The 23,844-nt window shown below is 39.1% G+C and overlaps 1 protein-coding gene across 1 annotated transcript in view; it reads left to right on the forward strand.

The window, feature by feature from the left end:
• The window catches only part of LOC109014353 (probable phosphoinositide phosphatase SAC9), a 43,612-nt gene that overhangs the window by 15,991 nt on the left and 3,777 nt on the right, over window positions 1-23,844 (forward strand). The window contains exons 5-10 of the mRNA XM_018996787.2: window positions 1,450-1,557; window positions 1,707-1,877; window positions 11,832-12,074; window positions 13,581-14,015; window positions 20,454-21,290; window positions 22,865-23,062. Of these exons, the coding sequence (XP_018852332.2) occupies window positions 1,450-1,557; window positions 1,707-1,877; window positions 11,832-12,074; window positions 13,581-14,015; window positions 20,454-21,290; window positions 22,865-23,062 (1,992 nt within the window). The remainder of the gene's footprint in view (window positions 1-1,449; window positions 1,558-1,706; window positions 1,878-11,831; window positions 12,075-13,580; window positions 14,016-20,453; window positions 21,291-22,864; window positions 23,063-23,844) is intronic.

A 23,844-nucleotide genomic window follows, 5' to 3' on the forward strand; every position in this document is an offset into this window, starting at 1 on the left:
AGGTTGTCATGTGCTGGTCAATTGATGAAAGTAGTGCGGATTTGAAGAATTTTAGAGAGCATGTGTATTTTTTTGTTTTCCAAATCATGCCTGGTGGTTTCACCGTGCATGACCAACACATGTAGAAGAGAGTGTCAAAATATCATGTGAATGGCCGAATCGAATGGCCTTTGAGTGATCTGTATATTATATATGAACTTTACAAGAGAGCTATACATGGAATGAAACTAATTGCTGAGTGATTCTAGCAGTCTAGCCTTATATGGAAACTATATATTCTGTCAATATGCTAACTGTACAAGCCTATGTAAATTAAGTAAAGGTGAAATAAGGAAAGAAGAATAGAAGGAAAGAAGATTGATTATGGACAGCAAAGCTGTCGATTGACAGAGAGAATGGGCCCTTAATTGCCAACCTGTCTCAAGGAGTGTAACTACAAACTGCCTACCTTGTGAGAGATTTGCAGTAACCCCTAGATTGTCCTAAAGATGTGGAGTTTTCTTGTTTCCCTGCAGTTTTGGTGCTTTGGTTAGACTTTCATGGGTGGGTTTATGTCCATACTGGGTTGCAGTTCAGTTATTCTCTACGAAAAAAACTGAAGTGGGCAACAATACTTCACCGATATAGCATAGGTGTAACAACTATCCACATCTGGAAAATTTAAAATGATAAGTGGACCAGAAAAGAGAAGTGCCTAAGCTTGGAAGTGTGCTAAAAAAAAACACTTTTATATCACTAAGTTGTTCTTATGATATATTTTCTGCTGATTGTTAAAGTCTCTTTTTGCATATTAAATTCCTTGAAGCAACTTTAAATCTTTTGTCATCCAGCAGAGAGGAAGTTGATCTGTGCGTGGAATGTTCAAAACTTGTTGAATTTTGCCTTGCACTTAAACTGCAGAGGTTGGGTCTCTTTCACCAACCTAAGCCTTGGACATTTACTTTTTAAACTTGTTTTGTGGCTGCTCATAACCTAGTCTTTGAAGTTAGTTATCTTTCATTTTGATTTTCATAAATTCTAGCTAAAATACTTGTTTATTATTTGAGTCACCATGAGGTTGCTCTTATGAAATGTAACACCCCAGATTGTGTGTAGGAAGGTAGTGAATGGATCACGCAGAGGGAGAAGTTCAAGGCCTCTATAATGAATTCAAGGGGCTCCAATTGTAACCTTGACTAGTCCTTTTGGAGTGTAGGTTTTTTTGGGAGTTATCACCTGAAGATTTTTGGTGGTTGTGATTTTTTCCCAAAGATCCCGTGTACCTGGGGTGTGCCTAGTTCTCATCAATAAAATTCTTATTTACTGATCAATTTTTTTTCTGAAGGACAGATAACCTTTTATAGAACAGATATATATATATATATATATTTTTAATATATTTTTTTAATCTTTTTTATCACAATCTGGCTGTTTTATAAATTTAAAAGTGTATTACATGATATGTTGCAGGTACTCTCACGACCATCTGGTTTCTTTCTTAAGCCAGTTGCCAACATGCTTTCGATTTCTGATAGTGGAGCCAATCTTCTGAGTTTCAAAAGAAAAGACCTAGTCTGGGTATGCAACCTACACATCTTTTTGTCACAAAGGAACAATTTTTTGCAACTCAAGAATGATCTTGGACGCATATATTTCTATATGATTTCAATTAATGATTATTCATCAGTGTCATTTTCTTATGGAAATATATGCATTGTATTTCTCAGGTTTGCCCCCAGGCTGCAGATGTGATTGAACTTTTTATCTATCTTGGGGAGCCTTGCCATGTTTGTCAACTTCTTCTCACAATATCTCATGGTGCAGATGATTCAACTTATCCATCAACAGTTGATGTTAGGACAGGACGCTATCTAGATGGGCTCAAACTGGTCGTGGAGGTCTGTATATCTCTTCCATATATCTTACTCTTTTAGCTTCACATCTTTGCATACCCCTTGCTGTCTATTTCTGTATGAGATAAGAGTAGATAAAATTATTTACATGGGTAAGAAGAGGATATGGTATTTGTTCGACTTTTAGTTTCTCTTTCAAGTAAAAACATGCATTGTTTTTAGAAGAAGTCTCCTATTGCCTAAATTACTCATAGGGCAAGAAAGCAATCATAGGGAGTTGGGATTTATCAACTTATTTGATAAGTAATCATATTTGGGTAGTGCTGTTTAAATTATCAAAAAAGAAAAAAATAGACACTGGACAGTGAACGTAAGTGCTGCATAGTACCTTCTAAAGGTGTTTTTGGTAAGTAAGGTAATTTTATTTATAGGTAACATATAGTTTTCTCGATAAATAAGATAAATTTTACTTATGAAAAAAGATAAGTAAGATAAGTTTTTAATGATAAAAGAAAGAAGATATATGGGCATCTTCGAAGTACGTAGGAAGTACACTCTTATAAATAAATAAAAAAGTACATAGGGAATACACATCATATACACCTAAGAAGAGAAAGAAATGGCCTCGGCATTGGTGGATAGGGTGTTATTAATCCTATAGTGAGTATACATATTCACCTAATAAGAAAAGTAAACACTGTGGGTCTTTTATCGATACACTTTACATGTGGATTGTTCCTATAGACTTTAATGAGATTATACTTCTTGTGTACCTGGGTTGCACCTTTTGCACTTCGCAATAAATTTTTGCTTATAAAAGAATTATAATCCTTTAGAGAAGATTACTAAATTATACTCATTTTTTTTTATAAGTAAATGATTGTATTAATAAGAATAGACATAGCCCAAAGTACACAAGATGGTATACAAGAGGTAACACCTATTTAGGAAGAAGAAATGGAAACAAGAAATTCATGAAAATCAAGGCCACTAAAATCTACAGAGGAGAAAGAGCTCACAGAGGGTATCACAAGTGGAGACTTGTGGCCAATAGAAATAGAGTGCTGGCAAAAAGTAATCTGAGTTCTTCTAATGAGCACTCCTTGTCTTCGAACATCTAGTCATTTCTCTCCTTCCATAGGTACCACAGGATACAGATAGGAACCATTTTCCACATGACTGTGATTTGTGGAATACCTCTTAAATTTGTCCAACTGGCCAAAATCTCAATCACTGTGGCGGGCATAACCCAAGCTAACTCTAACCTGCTGAACACTTCATCCCATAACTCTCTAGCAACCTCACGGTGCAGTAGAAGATGATCCACAGTCTCACCACTTTCCTTGCACATATAGCACCAATCCACTATGATCACCCTGCGATTCCGTAAGTTATCCATCGTCAAAATCTTACCCAGTGATGGTATCCAAGCAAAAAATGCCGTTTCGTCAAATCCTTCTCCATGGAAATTGATTGTTCTGCGGTTTTGTGAGAGACTTATAGAAAGAACGAACCGAGAATGTTCCCTTACTTGCAGGTACCCACCACAACATGTTAGCGCCTTGAGTTCTCGGTTTCATGGAGTATAGAAGACTAAAGAAATCCTCAAAGCTGCCAACTTCCCAATCTTGGGTCGCCCTAGTGAAATTCACATTCTATTGGACTAGGTCACCATGTCTCCATACAATCAACCATTGAAGCTTCTTTCTCACATGCAGTCCTTAAGGGCATTATCTCCAAACCATAAGTCGCTCTAGAATTTTATTCTAGAACCATCTCCCAACACCAGTTTAGTGTGACGAGCAAAAGCCCCCACCCTTGTCTAATGTGCTTCCATATTCCCACTCCATATACCCCATGTACCTCCTTAGTGCTCCACCCCCCAACCTCCATATTTGAAGTCAATCACTGACTTCCATAAGGCTTCCGGTTTCGTATTTTATTGCCACAACCATTTCCTAAGTAAGGCCCAATTGAAGATCCTCATATTTCTGATTCCCAACCCGCTAGAAGAGATTGAGGAGCATACCCTATCCCACTTGACTAGACGAAATTTGAAGTCATTCCCCAAACCACTCAAAGGGAAATCACGATGAAGTTTCCCGATACGGGTCGACACACTTGCTGGAATTGTGAATACATATAAGAAATACATTGGTAAATTAGACATAATGCTTTTGATTAAGGTGATCTTACTACTTTTCTACAAGTACAATCTCTTCCAACCTGCCAATCTCCATTCAATCTTCTCAATCACTGTAGCCTGAATCGGTTTAGCTCTTGAGGCTGCCCCCAAGGGAAGACCAAGATAATTCATGGGAAGAGAGGAGAGCTTACATACAAGAGTATTAGCCAATTGCTGGATGTTGCGAACATTACAATGCCCAAATCTGGTTTTGAACATTACAACCGGATGTTGCGAACATTACAATGCCCGAATATTGATGCCGATTCAAAACAGAGTTGAAGTAGAACTGCTCTCAATACCCGAATCTGGTTTTGTTTTGCCTCACAAAATATCAATGTATCATCTACAAACAACAAGTGAGAAATGTTAATGGAACCCCTATTGGGGTCACCAATCGAGAATCTAGCCATAAAGCCACTATTAACCAAGGCTAAAATCATTCTGCTAAGTGCCTCCATAACAATGAAAAAAATGAGGTGGGGCAAAGAATCCCCTTCTCTTAGACCCCGAAAGCTGTTAAAGAAACCAACTGGACTATCATTCACCAAGGCTGAAAACTTCACCATCGAGATACACCATCTGATCTACGAGCACCATCTCTCCCCAAATCCACACCTTCCAAGCAAATAAACTAGAAACTCCCAATTGACATGATCATAGACATTCTCCGTATCCAACTGGATCCCTAGATTGCCAGATTTTAGCCTACTATCTAGGAATTCATTGGTGATGAGAACTAAGTTCAGAATTTGCCTACCCCTTACAAATGCATTTTGGGGTTTTGTAACGATCCTCCCCTAGGTGATTTGCAAACACCTTGGAGATGATCTTATACACCCCATTCACAAGACTAATAGACCGATAATCCTTCACCTTCGATTCCCCAATCATCTTTGGAATAAGTGCAATAAAAGTGGCATTAAGGCTTTTCTCAAATTTTCCAACCGAAAAGAATTCCTGGAACACCTTCATTAAATCTTCCTTCACCACATCCCAACACGATTGAAAGAATCCCATAGAAAAACCGTCTAGACCAGGTGCTTTGTCTTTGACCATTCTCCTCACCACATCGTGAACCTTGGTCTCCTCCTCAAAGGGTCTTTCCAACCAAGAAACATTTTGCAGGTCAATGGACTCAAAGTCTAGTCCATTGAGAGCTTTGGCCGCTACCCCACCTGTTCAATAAACAAGTGTTCAAAAAATTCAGTAACATGCTCTTGAATCACAGGAGCCTCCATACAATCCACACCATCTATATTCAGTATCTCAATGATATTAATTCTCCTATGAGAGTTGACCACTCTATGAAATAACTTTGTACTTCAGTCTCCTTCTTTCAACCACAATGCTCTTGATTTTTGACGCTAAGAGATTTCCTCCTATGAAATAACCCTCTCTAATTCTGAAGCTAACTTGGACTTCTGAGATAATTCTTCCAAGGAAAGAACCCGACCCTCCTGTATCCTCTCTATCTTCTGTAACTCCTCCAACATGGACTTCTTACGGTCACCTATATCACCAAAGGATTGAACATTCCACAACTTTAAATCTTTTTTTAAAGTTTTGAGTTTACCTACAAAAATGAAGCTAGGTGTGCCATGAATCTGATATGAAGACCACCATTGCATTTGCCTAACCCTTTTTCACAAAACCTTCAGTTTTCAGCCACATATTTTGGAATTTAAAATGCCGACGCCCTCCTTAAATACCACCACAATCCAACAAGAGAGGAAAATGATCTGAACAAAGGTGAGGGCAGCCTCTTTTGACAAAGGTCTAGATAATGAATTTCCCAGTCCAATGAGACTAAAAATTTGTCCAATCTAGACCACATATGATTATTGGACCACATATATGCTCCTCCCATGAGAGGGATATCCATCAAACCCAAGTTGAAGATACACTCCGAGAATTCTATCATTGCTGGCTGCAACCTACTTTCTCCTGAATGTTCACTTGGGAACCTTATAACATTAAAGTCACCACCTACGCACCATGGTAAATCCCACCAATTATGTACTTCGGCAATTTCTTCCCATAAAAGTCTTCTACTGCTGTCCAAATTTGGCCCATAACTACCAGCAAAAGCCCACGAAAAATTGTCTTCCCACTTTTAAAAGCACATGCCATTGCATACTCCCCAATGAATTCTTCCATTTTCTCTACTACCCTCCTATCTCACATCATTAATACATCTCCTGAAGCCCCATCGGAAGCAAGATAAGCCCAATCCACATATGTACAGCTCCATAAACTTCGAACAATTCTCCTTGGAATAATTTTCAGCTTAGTTTCCTATAAGAACACAATGTCTGCCTTCCACTCACGAAACAAATTTTTTATCCGAAGGCTCTTATTGGCGTCTTTAAGCCCTCAGACATTCCAAGAAATGATTTTAGGCTTCATAAAGATGGTGCTAGGATCTTTCTTTGTTTGAGCTGCCTCATAGTTGAGAGACCACGTTAAACTCTTTAGCTCCCTCCATTTTTCAGAACCTGATTTCTTTAATTGAACATGTCGAGCTTCAATAGCTGTAAGCAAAACCATAAATTGTTCCTCAAAACCTTGACATTCAATTCCCACACAATGCTAGATTTGCTTTACCTTATGTAATACCCAATCAGAGATGCTAGACTGACCTGGCAACAAACAGTTTAGGGGTGTGGGCTCCCCAACCATGTCGATCTCGTCCCTGGGTGTCCACTGTGGCTTCATCAACGCCCTTGTCTCTTCCTCAGCACAGGTACCATCCCACTCAGAGTCGTTGAGTGTAGGGACTAACATCCGTGATGGCCCCATATCCTCTCCCTTGTCACTCCTAGCCTTTGAAAATAACACACGAGCTACATCCAAAGGTTGAAAACCCTTCGCTGAAGAAAGTGCCACCTGAAGCTCAAGGGAGGGCTCTCCCCCGCTGCCTGTCGAACTCGTTTGTCCTTGTTGAGCCTGAGATCCGACACTCAGCGATGTGGTATCAACGGGAAACGTTTTTGGTTCTACCAGCGTCAACACTATCGTTGTTGTCTTCACTAGCTAGGCCACCGTTGAAGGTTTCTCGGCCCGGAGCAAGGCTACCGGGATCTTTTTTGGCAAGATTGGCTGTCTCCCACCGGTGGAAAGCCCAATCTCGCCCCCCTTCTGATTCTCCACACGAGCTGGGCTCCTACCTTTGCTTTGCCTTTATTTTGCCCCAGGGGCTGAGGCCCAGAGGAGTGGCCCATGTCCTTTTCACTTACTGTCGGCCGCCCATCCACATGATTAAGGCCCACAAGAGCTGCTTTGGCTGAATATTTTATGTATCGTGAATGACACTTTATTCGGGCACTTCACCAGACATGATAATTTTTCATCATTCGGCTCTATCCTCTATCCCCAATATTGTCATTATCATCAATAAAAGGATAAAACAATTAGCAAAGAATATATTGGAATAAAATAAATAAATCAATATGCCCCACGAGTTGGAGCCCAGATGACTAGCGCATGTCCTTTCCACTTGCTTTTGGCCTATCAATCTTATCAGGCCCAATATTCTTATGGACCGCGTAGCCTAGGACCACATCATCTTCTTCCTCAACGCACTATATCAATGTGTCGACTTTCTCTTGCAGTGCCGCCAGTTGTGATTTCATTTCTTTCAGAGTATTGTGCATGCCACCTCTTGCCAAACCGACAAAGGACCTGCCACCGCCGCCCTTCCATTGTGCACGTACTGTACCAGTGGTTTGATGAGCCATTTTGATCTCTTGGCCGTTATTATGGCTTGCGATGGCTCTACGATGAGCTGTCCCACCATCAATAGCTCCACCCCTATACTGCTTTCTAGACTACACCGGCGACGTCGTCTGCACCAGTGCCTCCTTGTACGACTGATTTTGCATTTGAATCCCCACCACCGACAACCTTTGTGATACCCCACCTCTATTGAGGTTCATGACTTCCTCCTTCGATATGGCCTCCCTCAGTGCAGCTACCATCCTCCTCCATCCCTTCCCTCCATTTCTTCCGGTATGAAGACAAAGTTTCGTCTTCCATCCCACCATATTCCACTAGCGCCATGAATTGACTGTGGGCATTTGAGCACTTCTGCGCTATGAAACTTCTAGCACCCTGTTAGGGACCTCGGTCTAGTCCCTAAACACTAAGGTCCATGAGCTTGTCTTGGTGATGGTGATGACTGAGTGGGCCTTGCCAACTTGCTTGGCTTTCAACTTTCGTGGCAATGGAGGGTCCCTAGGTTGATGAAGGTTTAGTGTTTGAGTGATGGAAGTGATGATGATGATGCAATTGGGTGTTCTAAGTGTTTGATGGATGCAATGCAATGTGGTTCGGCTATTGCTTGTTCTTGAGAATGACGCCAAATTGGTATGGACTAGGGTTGGAGGCGTGAAGTGAGGTTAGGGTTTGGTGGCTAGGGCAACGCGCAAAGGGTTAGTGGAATTAGGGTTTGCGTGAGTTTAGGGTTTGGATTAGGGTTGGCGTGATTGGGTGATTGGATGAGGTTGGACGGATTGGAGATGAGTTTGGAAAGATTCCTAAATGGTGGGAATCTTTTAGGGAATAAAGGGATTTGGTTTTGGCTATTATTGAAGGTCTTGGTTAACTTTGAGATAATGTAGGAAGGGAAGGATTTAAGGAATTGATGATGCATGACAATTCCTTAAATCGAGGGATTTGATTTGGATGAAGTCAAGGAATCCTAAATGATAGGAATTTCCTTATTGGACTTGGAGTTTTCGGCTAGGGTTTATGGAGGATTGGGAGAAGGGCAATTATGGTATGTAGCCGAATATGGTGACTAGGGTAAACACAATGGTGGCCGAAATATGGTGTATGGGAAGATTGAACGGATGCAAGGAAATATATGAACACAATGGAAAAGTATGAACACTCAAGAACTTGAATGAATACAAAGATAAACCAATCAACTTTGATTCACGAATTGCACAAAGATGAAAGGAAACCTCATATATTGATAAAATGAAATACACCTATTCACGAAGTGCAATGTGTGATTCTCTCTTAGGGGATTCATGAATTGCACTCCAAAGAGCCTAAGTGCAAATCACCGAAAATGATCTCAAGAACAATAAGCCGTCCACAAAGGGAATTGTCAAAAGATGTAAAAGAAATGACTAAGGGTCCTATTTATAGAGATACAAAGTGGAAACCCCCAAAAGGTCCATTGGAAAATATTAAAATAAAAATAAAAGAAAGCAATAAGATAGTCTTGTTAAGGGCCATGGTGGCCCGTTGCTTGCATTGGCCCATGGGTGGGCTAGAGTGGTTCATGGCCCACGGTTGGGCTGGTCTGGTTCATGGCTGGTGGGGGCACAGCAGGGTGCCATGTATGGTCTGCTGGTGGTCATGGCAGGGTGCCATGCATGGGCCTGCTGGTGGGCACGACATGGTGCTGTGCATGGCCCGTTGCTGGACATGGCAGGGTGCCCTGCGTTGGTGCTGCATGGCCAAGGCATGTGCCCTGAGCGTTGGCTCCGCATGGCCCAGGTAGGTGGCCTGGGCGTTGATGCTGCAAGGCATGGGCTGGTGCCATATGCTGGATGGCATGCGTGGTGGGCATGCCACTGGCCTTGCCTACAGGGCATGGGCTGGAGCCGTGCGCTATATGACATGCCACTAACCTCGCTGGCTGCTGCTACTGGGGAGTGCGCGTGGGCGTGCGCATGGGCTTGCGGTGCAGGGGTGCGGACATGAGCATGCGCATGGGCGTGCTCATGCTGGGCCGCGCGTGGTCACTAACCTCACGCCCAGCGCGCGGTCACTAACCTCACCAGGCATGCGCTGGGCTGCGTGTGGCCAGCAGCCTCGCTGGGCTCCTCATGCATGTCAAGGCATGGGCCATGGCACGCATGTAGGCTGGCTGTGGGCCTGTCTTGGCTTGTCACGGGTAGTGTCAAGGCTTGGCCCGAGGCTACTTTCCTAGGGGTTCTGACACACCCACCCTTGACGTAGTGTAGAAGTCCTTTGTCCCACCCCTCGGGCAATCCTCTAGTGTTCGGACAAATCAATGCACCAATACCATCCCAAGTCTCATCTCCTTCACTACCTTCCAGCTCCTCTCTGTTATGAGCAAGGAGCCTCCATCCTTCATCAAAACAAAAACTTTCGATTCTATAACTGGTTGTTTCGGGAATCCCATGATCACTCTAACTCACCTACAACTCTCTCTGCTCAGCCGTACAACTTACCGTTAAACCCCATAGACCTCATCGGACTCTTGGTTGTATGGAGAGAAAATTTTACCCCCTATTTTTTTATAATATATACCAGCATCATCAAAGTACATAGGGAGTATATGTGACTTTTAAAGTCATTTTGCAAATGGTAACAAGGAGTATACTAGTGACGCACCCACTTAAAGAGGTGAAGGAAAACAGAAAGACAGTATAAATAAGAAGTAAACTAGAGCTCTTATGAACTGACTTCTAGGCATAGGGTCTAAAGCAGTGTGGACCTAAGGCCATATGTCGTCTTCTCAACCCAAGGGAAAGAGCTTATCAACATGCAGGTTGATAAACCCTAAAGGCAAGATGTGAGCATATAAACTTCAAGTGTCCATAAGCTTGAAGCATATAGGAGCAGTGAACCCTTGTTAGTAGTAAGCTCTAAAAACAAGAGATTAACCTGCAGTGTGGATTTGACTCGACTGAGGAAAGATCTACTGTGAAAGAAATAACCAAAGTTTTCAAGACATTTCAAAGACCACCCAAGACCTTAATACTTCTTCGATGTACTCTATCAATGGATGGCCGCCAACCTAATGTCTCTCTAGCTTTACTTTCCTAGATTTTCTTGCTCTCTTCTCTCTTTCCCACTGGATAAATTTGTTGTGCACCCTTCATGTACTTTGATTATACTTCCTCTCTCCTTTTGATCATCAATAAAACTTATCTTGTAAGAAAAATAAAAAACTTGCGTGTCTGGAGAAATTTTGATGAGGGGCAATTTAAGGAAGCGTGGTCTTATTGTTATGGATTGGTGTTTCATGTATAAGAAGCATGGGGAAACTGTGGATCATTTTCTTTTGCATTGTGAGGTGGCAAGGACATTCTGTGATGGAATTTTTTGTAGAACTGGTTTGGCTTGGGTGATGCCTTTGAGAGTGGTTGATCTTCTTGTGTGTTGGAACGGGCTTCATGGTTGCTCTCAAGTGGATGTGGTGTGGAATATGGTTTCTTTGAGTCTTATGTGGTATATTTGGATGGAAAGGAATGAGTGGTATTTCAATGATAAGGAGGAACTCCGGAGTATTTTTGTGCATTCTTTATTGCTTTGGTTTTCTGCTTTAGTGATTAATGGAGCTTCTGCTCGTGATTTTTTGTTGTCGTTTTCTGCTTCTTAGAATGTATTTAGGTGTGTTCTTTTGTATACTTCATGTGTACATGGGTTTTGCCTAGTTCATTCGTATTAATAAAATTGTCTTTCTTACTTATAAAAAAAATAGATATGTGTTTATAAAGCTAAAAGTATAGTTTCAAGTAGCAAGGAAGATAATGGGAAAAGGTGTACATAATTTGTTTTTTGGGTGTAGGCCCCCCTTAGAAGAAAAAATACAATAATTGGAAATGGTTTTTTAGATATATCTAGCTTAACGATAAACTTGGGCACACCTGACACTTCCAATGCACGGTTACTTTAAGCTTTATGTATGTATCTGTTGTAGATACTGATGCCTGATGTAACTAATGTACTCTTATGCCCCTATGGATTTGTTTTCCTGATATTCAATCTTGTGTCGTTTTGTTATTAATGTTTATAATTTCTAATCCTGCATTGGACTTTGTTGACAGGGTGCTTCCATACCTCAGTGTGTAAGTGGGACAAACCTCATTATACCCTTACCTGGGCCAATTTCTGCAGAAGATATGGCTGTTACTGGTGCAGGTGCTCGCCCTCATGCACAAGATAAACCAACCATTTCATTATTGTATGATTTTGAAGAACTGGAGGGGGAACTGGACTTCCTTACTCGTGTTGTTGCACTGACATTTTATCCTGCTGATCCTGGAAGCAGCCCTATGACTCTCGGTGAGGTAGAGAGAAATTTTAATGTATATTTTAGTTGATGTGTCATAATCTTAGCCTAGATTTTTTATTTTTTTGGTTCTTATAGAAGTATAATATAGGTTGAATGTGATTTTTATTAAGGTGGCATCGGTGCTATTTAAATTGAAATTTTAGGAACAAAGAGGGTAGGGTTGTCATAAATGGAATTTTTTGATGTGTTAATGTGCATATCTATTGTTAATTGGATATGAACATATGCCAGAATATGCTGTTAAGAGGTCCTTTGGGTGGGTTTAGTAGAACTATATTGAAGGTGTAGATTGGTCTTGAGCTAGGAAGACAAAAATGTTTTCTATGTGGTGTACCATTATTGTCAAAATAATATCTATGGAAGATAATTATTCTTGTAAATTACTCTTGACACTAATTCTGATTTTTGCTCATTACTAAGAGCACTCCCAATGGATTCTCCATCTTATCCTTTAAAATACATCATCAAAACTCACTTTTTCTATTTTATGTACTAACTTTTACAATATACCATACATCAGTTTATCTATTTTTTCTTCATATCATTTAAATATTGTACTTTTTAATATTTTTTGTTCATTTCAAATATTTTCTCTAACTATCAGTGATATCTTCATATCTTTTGATATTTACAATATCTCCTCATATACAATATCATATAATTATGTTCTGTTTTAAATTAATTCAAATTTATAAGCTAAATCTAAATATAAATTAATTTAAAAATAAAAAGAAGATATTTTGTCAGTTCGCTTGAAGATACGGAATTGTTATTTGAAAGGAACCGAGAAGATAAAAATTATTATTTGAGCAAAATTCGGTGCCTAGAGTTGTTATTTGAGAGACCCAGACTCTTTGATGCTAAGCAAAGATGAAAGCGTGGGAAAGAGAGGGGTGGTCTGAATTGAAGATAAAATATTTTTAAGGAGATGGGGAAAATCAGATGAAGGAGAGAGAAATGAATTAAAAATATTTTACATGGATGAACAGTTCCTTCTCGATGTAGCGGGATCACTTTAGCAAGAAGATGAAATACAACATCCATTGTAGGTCATTTTTGAACGAATTTCTTCATATTTTAAAGAAAATTGTATTATAGAACATCCATTGTGAGTGCTCTAATCCAAAAGAACAATGATAAACACACATTACACAACTATGTTTTAAAATGAAGGGTATTTTTGTAAAACAGCTTATAAAAGTAACATCATTTTACAAAAAATACCCCCATTTTAAAACATGTGTTGTGAAATTTTTTGTGAAATGTGTTGTGTGGGTATCATTACTCTTGCATTGATATAGATATTGAGTCTAGATTCTAGCAAATCATAAGGTTACATTCGTGAGTTGCAGTCTGACATGGTCAGCCTCCCCCCGCCCCTCCCCCCCAAAAAAAAAAAAATCCAGATGAAAAGTTTTTTATACATGTTTAATATTTCTTTCCTGGGTGGAGTTCTCTGTAGTTGTTGTTTGTTAATATTTTCTAGTAAATTTAATTACAGATGGAGATCCTTGGTGTTTCTCTTCCTTGGAGGGGGATATTTACAAATGATGGTCCTGGTGAAAGATTAAATGAGCTTGCCAAAAGAAGTCACAAGGAAACCAATCCCTCTTTGTCTAGCATAGACTCCAATCCATTTTTGGGCACTTCATCTAGTGAAGATGTGCCGCCATCAGTGCAACAAATCACTTCTACCAACCTCTGGGTTGACCTTTTGACTGGAGAGGACACATTTTCTGAACCCGTCTCTCAACCAGTGAGGGAAAAAGTTGTAAACGAGGGAAGTGACTTGCTTGATTTCTTGGACCAAGCTGCTATTGAATTTTCTGGTCCTCAAAATGATCATAGACATTCTTCATCACAAGATATACAAACTTCAAACAGTAGCTCCCAGCGGTACATAACTTGTCTGACATCCCTTGCGGGGCCAAGAATGGTATGTTATTATCGGTTGCATATAGCTTTGAGTCATTATATTATTCCTTGTTTAATACCTATTATCAAGTGAATATCAAAGCGTTCAACATCTTCGCTTGAAAAATATTTTTGTTGTCAGTTTTTCGTATTGGCCAGTTTGATGCTTTCACATCATGACTAATTCTGCTCATTAGTGCATCTGTTTCAATTTTTCTTTCACAATTGATTGCTTGTGCTTCTCATCCTAATGAATTTGGTAATTCCATCAAGTTTCATGGATAGTTTAGTTTCACAAGTTCATTGTAAGTTGACTTGTCCTATATTCCTTCACAGAGATTGATGACTTTGTGTAGATAAGCTAAACTCAACTAAACTATGCCCGAAACAGAGCTTGGCTACATAAATCGTATTCAACTAATTGGAGTTGGCTTTATGCCTTTTTTTTTCTCTTTTTTTCTTTTTGCAGTTCTATACTATTAAGTTATACTTTCCGTTGCTTCTCTATCTAGCATATCCTTCACTGCCCTTTAGGCTTTCCTTCAGTGCTTTCCACTCCTACTTGAATTATATTATTGTTTCAAACTAGGTTAAGGAGACTGCTTGCCAGGCTGTCTTAGGTGTCCTTTTTTCATCTTTTCCTCAACAAAGGGCCACCTCAAATAGGAATGGGTTTTTTTTTAATTTTTTGTTTGATCTTTCCTTATTTTCACTCATCCATCTTGACATTATCATTTTAGCCACCACGTACTCTCTTAATATTCCAACATTCTGTAAATATAAAACATAACTGTTCTTGTAGCAGTCCTGCAAAATTTTTCTTCAAATTAAAGGATATGTATTCGATACCATTGGTGCACTTTTTCAACTTATTGGCCTTGATATTATTGTATGGATGAAATCATTTGCAATCTCTGTATGAAAGATTGAGATCCAAGATATCAGAAGTCAATATTCATGAAATATAAATAATATTTTTTTTCTATTTGCATAACATTGTTCCCAATCATATTTTCATGTTCTCAATCTCTGGGCTTGGCGATTGCTATCTTAAAATTAAGATACTAAGCATGATGGACAGGATAAAATGACAATGTCTTGTCCTGTAAAGCAGATCATTTCTACATTGTGGTTATGACTTCTGAAATCTTCATTAAAAGTATGAAACTTGTAAAGTTTGGTTGCATTTGGCCTATTTTTGTTGTGGACTAGGCCTGTTATACACGCTTCTGCAATCTAGTTGAGGTGAAAAATAATTGTTAAAATTGACATCTTTTTTTTTTTTTCTTTTTCTGAATTTCCTCTTTAGATTGTTATGTGATATGTTTGTGTATGTGGTTGCTGTACTTATGTGGTTGCTGTACTTAATCAGTAAAGGACATATATGTTGTGTTCTTGATGTATTGTTTTGTGGCCTAGATCACAAGCATAATATCTTTTTTGATAAGCCTTAAATATGATCGACTTTAGGTTAGGCTAACTATGGTGATTGTTTCTACCTCTTAGGTCTGTCAAAGGTCCAATCCTTTGCTCAATCATGAGCATCACTTTTATACCGTATCATCCATACACTCTGATTATTATGCTGTCAATCTGAACACCTTTAAAATGTACAACACCAAAAAAGAAAATATGAGTTCTAGTGTTCAGAGGCCCCCAATTTCAATATATCTGTGATAATTACACATTTTTCTTAGTGGCAGTCTCAGAGCATCCAGGCATCAAAAGCTGGGCTTTAAGACCTTTATCTAGTTTCTTGAGCGAGGAGGCAGAAGCTTCTTGTCTTCCTTTTAAATATAAAAAGTATGTATGGCACCGTCATTTAATGTTAGCTTATTCCAGGTTATTGGTGCCACCATTGGTTGCAGTTTTTGTAACATAAGGGTCCAAATTTAGGGCTTTTATTAGTATTATATATATTATTTTAATTTTAATTAATTTATTTATTTTATTGTCTTTATTATTTTTATTATAATTTTAGGAATATGCTAACAGATAGATTAAATTAGTGATACCTTCCTTATCAGAACTTTCGTATACGTTATCCATTAAGTTCCCATATTAGATTCGGTTTCCAGTTTGAGACTAACTCCAACTCAAACTCTTCAAAATCCTCTCAGAATCTGTATCCTTGTAGGAATGGGTTCCTAAAGTCTAGGCAACTTCAAATTTCAGCCAATCTCCTGAAGGTTCACGTTGTTCCCTCCCATTGCCTATAAGAAACCCACAAAGCCTCTGAATTAGACACACAAAATTCCTGGAGAAAACTCGTTCACGCAGAGAAAGGAAACTCACTCCTGCAAGCACCACTGTAGCCCCTCTCGGCAACCAACAGTCACCTCGACGAACCATCTCCCACACCACCACAGAAAACGCCGGCCAACCTAGTCCCGTCGCACCCACTCCCTTCCAGTAAGCCCATCGCCGTCGGCCACTAACTTCTTTCCCTAGTGTTTTCGGTTTGATGGTTCTCTCTCTAAACTCTCTCTCTCTCTCTCTCTCCCTCTCTCGGTGTCGCACCACCATAGGGACCCCCCAGTCACGTCGCCGGTCACTCCCAGCCACCCAAAGCCGCCGTCGCACTCAGCTCTCTCTCGGTGAGCATTGCATAGCCCCCTCTCCCGTAAGCCTGTTTTCTCTTTTTATTTCTTTTGCTTCAATTTTCCCAAAATACCCTTTCTACTAGGCTGAGTTTTATTGGGGCTGGGCTTAGTTGTAACTTGACTGGTTTATAAATCTGGTTGGACTTGAATTATTTCAGAAACTGTAGTACTAGGTTAAGTGGGTTGATTTCATGCGGGCCTGAGGTTTAAACTGGGCTGATAATTAAGTAGGCCAAAGCTTTTAATTGAATAAATATATTGGGCAAATCTGAGATGGTAGCAGTGGGAGTGGTGCCTCATATCAATCTACTAGCAGAAACGGTGGGGTGTGAAGTGGGTTCTTTGCCTATGAAATATTTGGGCCTTCCTTTGGGGGCTAATTTCAAAGCTAGAGGTATTTGGGAAGGCATTATTGAAAGAGTGGAGAAACGGTTGGTTGGGTGGAAACGATTGTATCTATCAAAGGGAGGGCGACTTACATTGATCATGAGTACTTTATCTAATCTCCCAACTTATTTTCTATCTTTATTTCCGTTGCCGGCAGGGGTGGCGCATCGTATCGAGAAGTTATTCCGGGCTTTCTTATGGGGAGATCTAGGGGAAGAAACTAAATTCCACTTAGTGCATTGGAATAAAGTTTGTTCCCCTATTTCGAGTGGTGGTTTGGGATTGTGCAATTTAAGGACCTTCAATAAAGTTCTTTTGGGGAAGTGGCTATGGAGGTATCAAGAAGAAGGGGAGTCTTTGTGGAAGGAAGTTGTAGACTCAAGATATGGAGGTGCTTGGGGGGGTTGGTGCACTAACGAAGTGAGGGGGGGGCATGGTGTGGGTTTGTGGAAATATATAAGGGGGGGATGGCAATGCTTTAAAAATAACACTAGATGTGTGGTCGGACAGGGCACACGCATCAAATTTTGGCAGGATATTTGGTGTGGAGAGCAGACTTTGGAGAGAGCCTTCCCAGCCCTCTATAACATTGCGGTAAATAGGGAGGCTTCAATAGCGGATTTATTTGTGTCTGCCCAAGACTCGTATCAGTGGAATATCTTATTCACTCGGGCCAATCATGATTGGGAGATGACCATGGTTTCTGAATTTTTCAGCTTGATCTACTCTTCAGAAAGTTTAACGGCACAGGATGACAGGTTTCAATGGAGGTGTAAGGACAATAAGAAGTTCTCAATCAAAACTTATTATAAAATTCTGACGTCGCAAGGTAATGTACAGTTCCCGTGGAAAAGTGTTTGGAGGTCACGAGTTCCTTCCAAAGTAGCGTTCTTTGTGTGGACTGCTGCATTAGGAAAAATTCTAACCACGGACAATTTAAGGAGGAGGGGTCTCATTGTGTTGGATTGGTGTTATTTGTGCAAAAACCATGGTGAATCAGTGGACCATCTTTTATTGCATTGTGAGGTGACGAGAGAGTTGTGGAATGGGATATTTAGTAGAGTCGATGTTGCGTGGGTTATGCCGGAAAAGGTGGTTGATCTACTTGCTTGCTGGAAGGGTTTAGAAGGCTGTTCTCAGGTAGCAGCAGCTTGGAAAATGATCCCGTTATGCATAATGTGGTGTATTTGGATGGAAAGGAATGCATGTTGTTTTGAAGATAAGGAGCAAACAAAGGAGGAGCTACAGAATTTTTTTCTGCACACTTTACTTTTATGGTTTTCAGCTATTGTTCTTAATGGAATTAGTGTACAGGAGTTCTTAGCCATAACTTAGTTTATTAAGAATGTATTTAGGTGTTTTCTATTGTATACTTCCTGTGTACATAGGCTATGCCTATCTTCATTCATATTTAATGATAACTACTTTTTACTGATCAAAAAAAAAAATATATTAGTCATAGACTTATTTTTATAGATAAGTATTTAAAGGATTTTAAAGCATAATTTTAAAGTATCTTTTTATAAAGTATCTTTTGAGTCCATTATTTAGTTAATATTCCAATCGACTTTTAACTAAGATTTTTATAAAATTATTAAGTTATATTTCAAATAGAAGTTAAGGAACATGTTGTGAGTTTTGAATAATATTATTATATATGATTTTAAGTATTTAGAATGCTATGACACATCTTTCTAGAAAGGTTAGTGACGATTAGTACCTCGTATAGGTAACGCGCTACAAGTTAGAAATCAGGAAGCAGCGCTAAGAAATAAATAATATGATCATATAATTGCATGCATACTGTGAATATTATTGTTATGTATGAAAATATGATGTGCTTATGATGATTAAGTACGCTATACTAAGAGGCAAGTCAAGGTTAGATTCCTTTACGATCTTTGATGAAATACAAGATTATCCTTGAATGAATGAATTTGTTGTTTGATTGATTGAATGTTCTTAAAAATCATATGAGAGCCATGAGATGTTCATGTAGTAATTCAAGTTAAGTATGTCATGTAATGGAATAGTCAAATTATGCGAACCATGTCCATGTAATACATAGATTATGCATGCCATGTTCATATAGTACTTAGATCATGTATGCCATGTTCATGTAGTGCTTAGATCATGAATGCCATGGGATGTCATATAACGTTCAGAGCATGTTATGTCATGTATGATATGCCATGTATAAGGAAATGCCATGTTATGCTATGTCATGCTATACCATGAACAAGAATATGCCATGTACAAGTATATGCCATGTTATGCTATGCCATGTACAAGAATATGCCATGTTATATCATGTTATGCTATGCCATGATAGAAATGTTCATGAAGCCTAATAAATTCTCATGCATTAAGAAAGATAAGAAATGTTACGGTGCCACAGATTCAAGCGTGGTTAACCACAAGTTAAGTGAAACACGGACTCAAGCGTATTTCACTCCATGTATTTCAGTTAAGTGAAACACGGACTCAAGCGTGCTACACTCCATGTTACTCAGTTAAGTGAAACACGGACTCAAGCGTGTCTCACTCCATGTATTTCAGTTAAGTGAAACACGGACTCAAGCGTGTTTCACTCCATGTTAAGACAAGATAAACAAGTTATTATGCATTCACATTACATGTTTGCCCTGAGTATGTATGCTTTCGCTCATGATGATGAATATATATGTGCTATGTGAATATGTGACTATATATATATATATATATATGTGAAGTTGTTCAGAAAGTTATATTATGTGTATGATTGGGAATTTGTGATGCTATATGTATTTTGTTAAGAGTCTTCAGAAACTAAATCCATGTTAGGCTAGATTATGTTTTACAGTATGATGTGCTATTTACTGAGCATTCGACTCATTTTTGTTTGTCTTCTTGTTTTCTTTCATGTCTAATCTTTCCAGATGAAGTTTTTGACGATGCAGAGTTGGATGGCCAGGAGTAGATTTAGTACAAAGAATTAGGAAGGAATATGTGATATTCACACAAGAATTAGATCTCTTTTACGTCATTCATAGGAGTAGTTTATGTTCTTTTACTTTACGTTCAGTTTTCGAGACAATTATGTTCAATTATGTTTTAACATTTTATCACTTTTTAATAAATGAGGTATTTCAGGATATGAATCTCTTTACCGGGCATTATGTTATGAATGTTAGTAGCATCTCTATCCTATGGGAATGGGGTGTAGTTTTAGGCCTCATTTGCACCCTATGTTACTGGTATAATTGTGTGAACCTATCACCTTTATGAGACCAAACCCTATCACAAGATTAACTTATTATGTTGGCTGGTAATTTTGGAATTTGTTTTTATGTATATATTTTACTTGAATTGTTTGTTTACACCATACGCATGTTGTTTTGAGAATTATTAAAGCTTAATAATTAGGTTTCATTTTTTGAATGTAAATGTAATGATAAAAAGTTGATCTATATGACTATGCAACTTTACAGGATAGGAAACTAGACTTCATAGAAGCTATGAAACTTGAAATTGAACGGCTTAGATCGAATCTTTCTGCTGCTGAAAGGGATCGAGCTTTATTATCAGTTGGGATTGATCCTGTTACCATAAATCCAAATCTTTTGCTCGATGACTCCTATGTGGGAAGATTATGCAAACTTGCAAATCACCTTGCACTACTTGGTCAAGCTTCCGTTGAAGACAAAATAACTGCTGCTATTGGTCTGGACACTACAGATGATAATGTGATAGATTTCTGGAATATCGCTGGAATTGGGGAGAGTTGTTCTGGTGGCATGTGTGAAGTGCATGCTGAAACCAAGGCACCAATACGTTCATCCCCTATGGTTTCATCTGCTGGAGGCTCACAATCTGTCTTCTTGTGTTCTCAATGTGAAAGAAAGGTTTGTAAAGTTTGTTGTGCTGGAAGAGGGGCTCTTCTTCTTCCAGGCTATAACTCAAGGGAGGTCTCCACCAACAATGGTTTGTCAAGCCTGAGTGGCTCAAGCCACGGCTACCAAGTTGATGGCTCCTCTGACCGTTCAGTAACACTAGACAGTGTTATCTGCAAGCAATGCTGCCATGGCGTCGTGCTTGATGCGTTGATGTTGGACTATGTCAGGGTGTTGATTAGTTTGCGAAGAAGTGCCCGTGCAGACAGTGCTGCACACAAAGCTTTGAACCAGGTGATTGGATCATCCTTGAGGGATTATCTTTCTGAAAGGAATCGGTATTCTGATTGTGGTGAAGCTGTAAAAGAACTAAGATATTTACTTAATGGAGACGAATCCCTTGCTGAATTTCCATTTGCCAGCTTTCTACACTCGGTATTGCCCCTTTTCCATTCACCATGTCATCAGTATTATTTGCTTTGTGCTAATATCCAATTGCCTAGTTTAAGGAGGATAAACACCATATTTCTTCCTTCTTTGTGCACATGGATAGCATGTTTACATTGGACTGTTAGTATTTATTTAGGATGGGCAATACACCATTTATACTAGGCAATTGACAGCAATAATCACCAGGCTTAATGTTACTTCGTGCCTGTGCTTACTGTAATAGCTGGTCAATCAACCACTTGCACCTTTTGACTTAACCTAGTTCACTTGCTGCTACTCACCCAAGTGCCTAGAACAAACATTCTTGTTGTATGCACCCGAATATCCTTCACTTTATATTCCCCGCAAAAGAGTGGGGAGGGGTGGCCAGTGTAGTCTAGCTTCCCCCTCTGGGCGTGACCATAAGGGCCCTCACTCTCTGTGGCATGTTCGGTTTGAGCCATAGCTATTGACTCCGGGTGGAGCAGCCCATCACTGCGACCCCACCAAGGTGCAAGCATGCAAAGGCTTTCAAGACTTTGGTTCACAAGTTTTACTAAGGAAAGCCGTTTTGAACCTGTGACCTTGGGCAAAGGAGGGAAGAACGATCCCCTAGCCTTTACCAACTAGGCTACCACCTTGGTGGTACCTTAATTTCCTTCACTTTATGACTAGCTTTTTCTAGAAAAAGAAAAATGGGTAACAATGTTAAGATGGCCGAGTTGTTTACTTATCATAAAGAAAAAGAAAAAAAGTGGTTTTCTGTTTCTGCTCACAAGGTTAGGTCTCATACCCGAAAGAGTCTATCACTTTCTTTATCTTAACTTATCTAAACAGGTTACCATGCTATTTGAAAAAAAACCTGCTTGACCCAGCTTACCATTCTATTAAATAATATGAAGCTTTGAAACACCTTTCAGCAACATACTAATGAACAAACCTTGGAACTCACTAATGCATGTTAAGGCTAATTATCATTAATCCTGTCTTTCTAGCCACTTTCCTTGCTGTGCCATATCAGGGGATGGACTTACTGGCTAAGTCACTCAAGGTTTGAAACTCTTGCTGGTTGCTTTTTTGAAAGAAAAATCTCCTTTACTCTGTTAACTTGCTTTAGGAGAGCACCTCTAGTATGCCTCCTTTTTGTTCATGTAAGCTGTCTAAGGTGGTGTGTAGAGAAGACCAAGAGATACATCTTTCTTCATGGCGCCGGAGAGCATTACACCAGTCCATATTCATGTAGAAAACTGACACTGTCATTGCAATAAATATATCACAAAAACTCTCACATAATATCCCGATCTAGAAAAATAATGCACTATTATTTTCTCCTGTCTCTTGGATTGAATGCAAAAAATGATCTGATAGAATTAGCCATTTGAGCTTTGGGAGTTGGAGTTTCTTTCTGAGTGTATTCCTTGGGAAAGATTATTAGGAGGCTGAAAGAATATTTTTGGGTAAGGGGTATGCATGTTATATAATTGCTAACAGATAATAGATAAAAAAAGACATCATGGTACATTATTATTAGCATTTTTTTATCATTTCTTGAATCCTAGCTTTATATTATCTGATTGTAGGTTGAAACAGCGGCAGATTCAGCACCCTTTTTGTCATTACTTGCTCCGTTAAATTCTGGATCAACACATTCATATTGGAAAGCTCCTCCTAATACAACCCGCGTTGAATTTGTTATTGTTCTTGGTACCCTTTCCGATGTCAAGGGGGTAACCTTGCTTGTTAGTCCATGTGGCTATTCAACGGCTGATGCTCCCATGGTGAGTGCGCTTCTTTGTTCACTTTATTTTTTTCTTGCACAATGCATATATGCAGTGACTAAGTGTTTATATGATAGAATCCTGTTGTTCTATGTACTCAACAAGAAGTATAAAGGAACACCGAAGGCAAGATGGTTTGCAGAATAGTCATTACCTTAAATATAGGAAAATGTATTACTGGGAATGTAAGAGGCTGCAGTGCAATGACCATTCCTATTCTTTTGTTTGGTATTAATATTATGATGTTCTACTAGATTTTAATCAAAATTCCTCCAATGCCCAAACCCAAAAAAATTATTTTCCAGAAAACCCACTTTTTCTTTTCAATAACTTAGAAAGAAACAGAATGGTTGGCAGGCCAAAAAGATCTAAATTACTTTTGTTCAATTCAAGAATCAAACAAACTATTTTTTACCGCAAGCCTCCCCTTGGAGTAGTTGGCCACCCCTTACAGAAACTGAGGTGGTGCGACCACCCCCGGTTCTCTGAGTGGTGGCTAATCACCCTAAAAATTTAAGAATTGATTTTTCTTGAATTGTTTTTGAAATGCAATAAATTTTTTTTTTTTTCTTACACCTTTCAATTCCATCACTATTTCTGGAAATGTGGGAATAGGTATTCTAACAGAAAATTTATTCCTAAGAGTAAAATTTTAACCATACAATGAAATGGCTATTCTATGGTAATAACCATTCCATTCCATGGGCCTATTTTGCATATTAAATGTACCTAAATTGGCGTATAATCTCAATTATAGGCTAGTTTTTCTTGAGAATAATTTT

This window comes from Juglans regia, chromosome 7 (genome assembly GCF_001411555.2).
Source record: "Juglans regia cultivar Chandler chromosome 7, Walnut 2.0, whole genome shotgun sequence".
Lineage (NCBI taxonomy): Eukaryota > Viridiplantae > Streptophyta > Magnoliopsida > Fagales > Juglandaceae > Juglans > Juglans regia.